Raw genomic sequence first — 1,441 nt, forward strand, 5'->3', positions numbered from 1 at the left:
GGCGGCCGACCAGGCGCAGGCCGACCCGCTGACCGTGTACCTGGTCATCGCGTTGGCGTCGGTGTCGTCGCTGTTCCTGTTCTCGGTGCTGGCGTTCATCGCGGTGCGGCTGTGCAGGCGGAGCAAGGGCCGCCTGGTGGGTGGCTGCTCGGTGCCTGAGGGCCACTTTCCGGGCCACCTGGTGGACGTCAGCGGCACAGGAACCCTGTCCCAGAGCTACCAGTATGAGGTGTGTATGACCGGAGACCCTGGGACTGGTGAGTTCAAGTTCCTGAAGCCAATATTCCCTAGCCTCTTGGTTCAGGACCCTGAGAAAGAAAATTCCAACTGCAGGAATAGCTTTGTATTCAGTTAAGTGTTGTATTAGTTAAGTGAGCTTCTCCTTAATTTTTGCCAACTAATTGCCATTGCAATGCATTTCTTTTTAAGAAATTGTATTGTTCTCTAAATATGTATATCTCTGTTCCAAACCAATGCATGCCCCTGATCGTGCTAGGTTTCTTTCTTTTATTAATATTTATTGGACTTTGCATTTCTACTTACACTAAACACTGAGTATGTATTTTCTCCATATTTGACCTTCTCAGTGGTTTACTCTTTTCATAACTATAAATTACTCAAGTAGTGTAAGAAGACATGTTGTTTAAATCAACTTCTTAATTAGTTAATGTCTTTTTAATGAAACATTTTAAAGCTTTTATGTAATCTTTCATTTCTATATATTCGTGGTTCTTGTCTTTACCATGTACCTTTATCATTGTGAGACCAGAATGTTTTAAATTTTTTATAGCTACCTAGACCTTTCTTGTTGACTATTCTACCAGGGTATGCCCCCCTGAATAACCATGAACATATAATTTTGCATACTTGTTTCTCCCAAATTGTACATAAACATGCACTTCATTAAAATATTAACACTCCAAAATTGTGACCTCCCATTGTGGGCATCATATATGCTAGAGATTTTCTTATTTGATTGCTACTTGCCTTGTGCATTGTATATACTCCATAAATACTCACTAATGTTATAATTTTAAAAAATTATTCTCTATTATAACTAATCATCAAAGAGTAAATCTTGTATAATTTGGAATCACTTTTACTAAGTAAAACTAAGTCATTGCTTGGTTTCAAAAATAATCTCAGAACCTTAATTAAAATGTAAATCCTTTCATAGGATTTGAGATGTGCAGGGCATGATATACTTCCTTGTCCTTCCTTTTGTATGTTTCTCTTGGTTTTCTGCAGCTTCTCCCTACCTCTCAAAAGAGTCAGGTAATTTTTTATGAATTTCAGTTATTCTGTTCAAATCTGATTTCAGGTGATATCAGATTTTCACTTTAATTTACTTTGCAGACATGGGCAGCCTTTGTCAACAAACTAACAATTTATTTTTTATTTTTGTTATCTTCTGTTTTGTTATTCAATGTAGCTTTTAGGT

The 1,441-nt window shown here is 37.8% G+C and overlaps 1 protein-coding gene across 1 annotated transcript in view; it reads left to right on the top strand.

Annotated features, from left to right (window-relative positions):
- Positions 1 to 705, top strand: part of PCDHB4 (protocadherin beta 4) — a 2,889-nt gene extending 2,184 nt beyond the window's left edge. The window contains exon 2 of the mRNA XM_014529008.1: positions 14 to 705. Within this exon, the coding sequence (XP_014384494.1) occupies positions 14 to 355 (342 nt within the window). The 3' untranslated portion in view covers positions 356 to 705. The remainder of the gene's footprint in view (positions 1 to 13) is intronic.
- The last annotated feature ends 736 nt before the right edge of the window (positions 706 to 1,441 follow it).

This window comes from Myotis brandtii, unplaced genomic scaffold (genome assembly GCF_000412655.1).
Source record: "Myotis brandtii unplaced genomic scaffold, ASM41265v1 scaffold668, whole genome shotgun sequence".
Classification (NCBI taxonomy): Eukaryota; Metazoa; Chordata; class Mammalia; order Chiroptera; family Vespertilionidae; genus Myotis; species Myotis brandtii.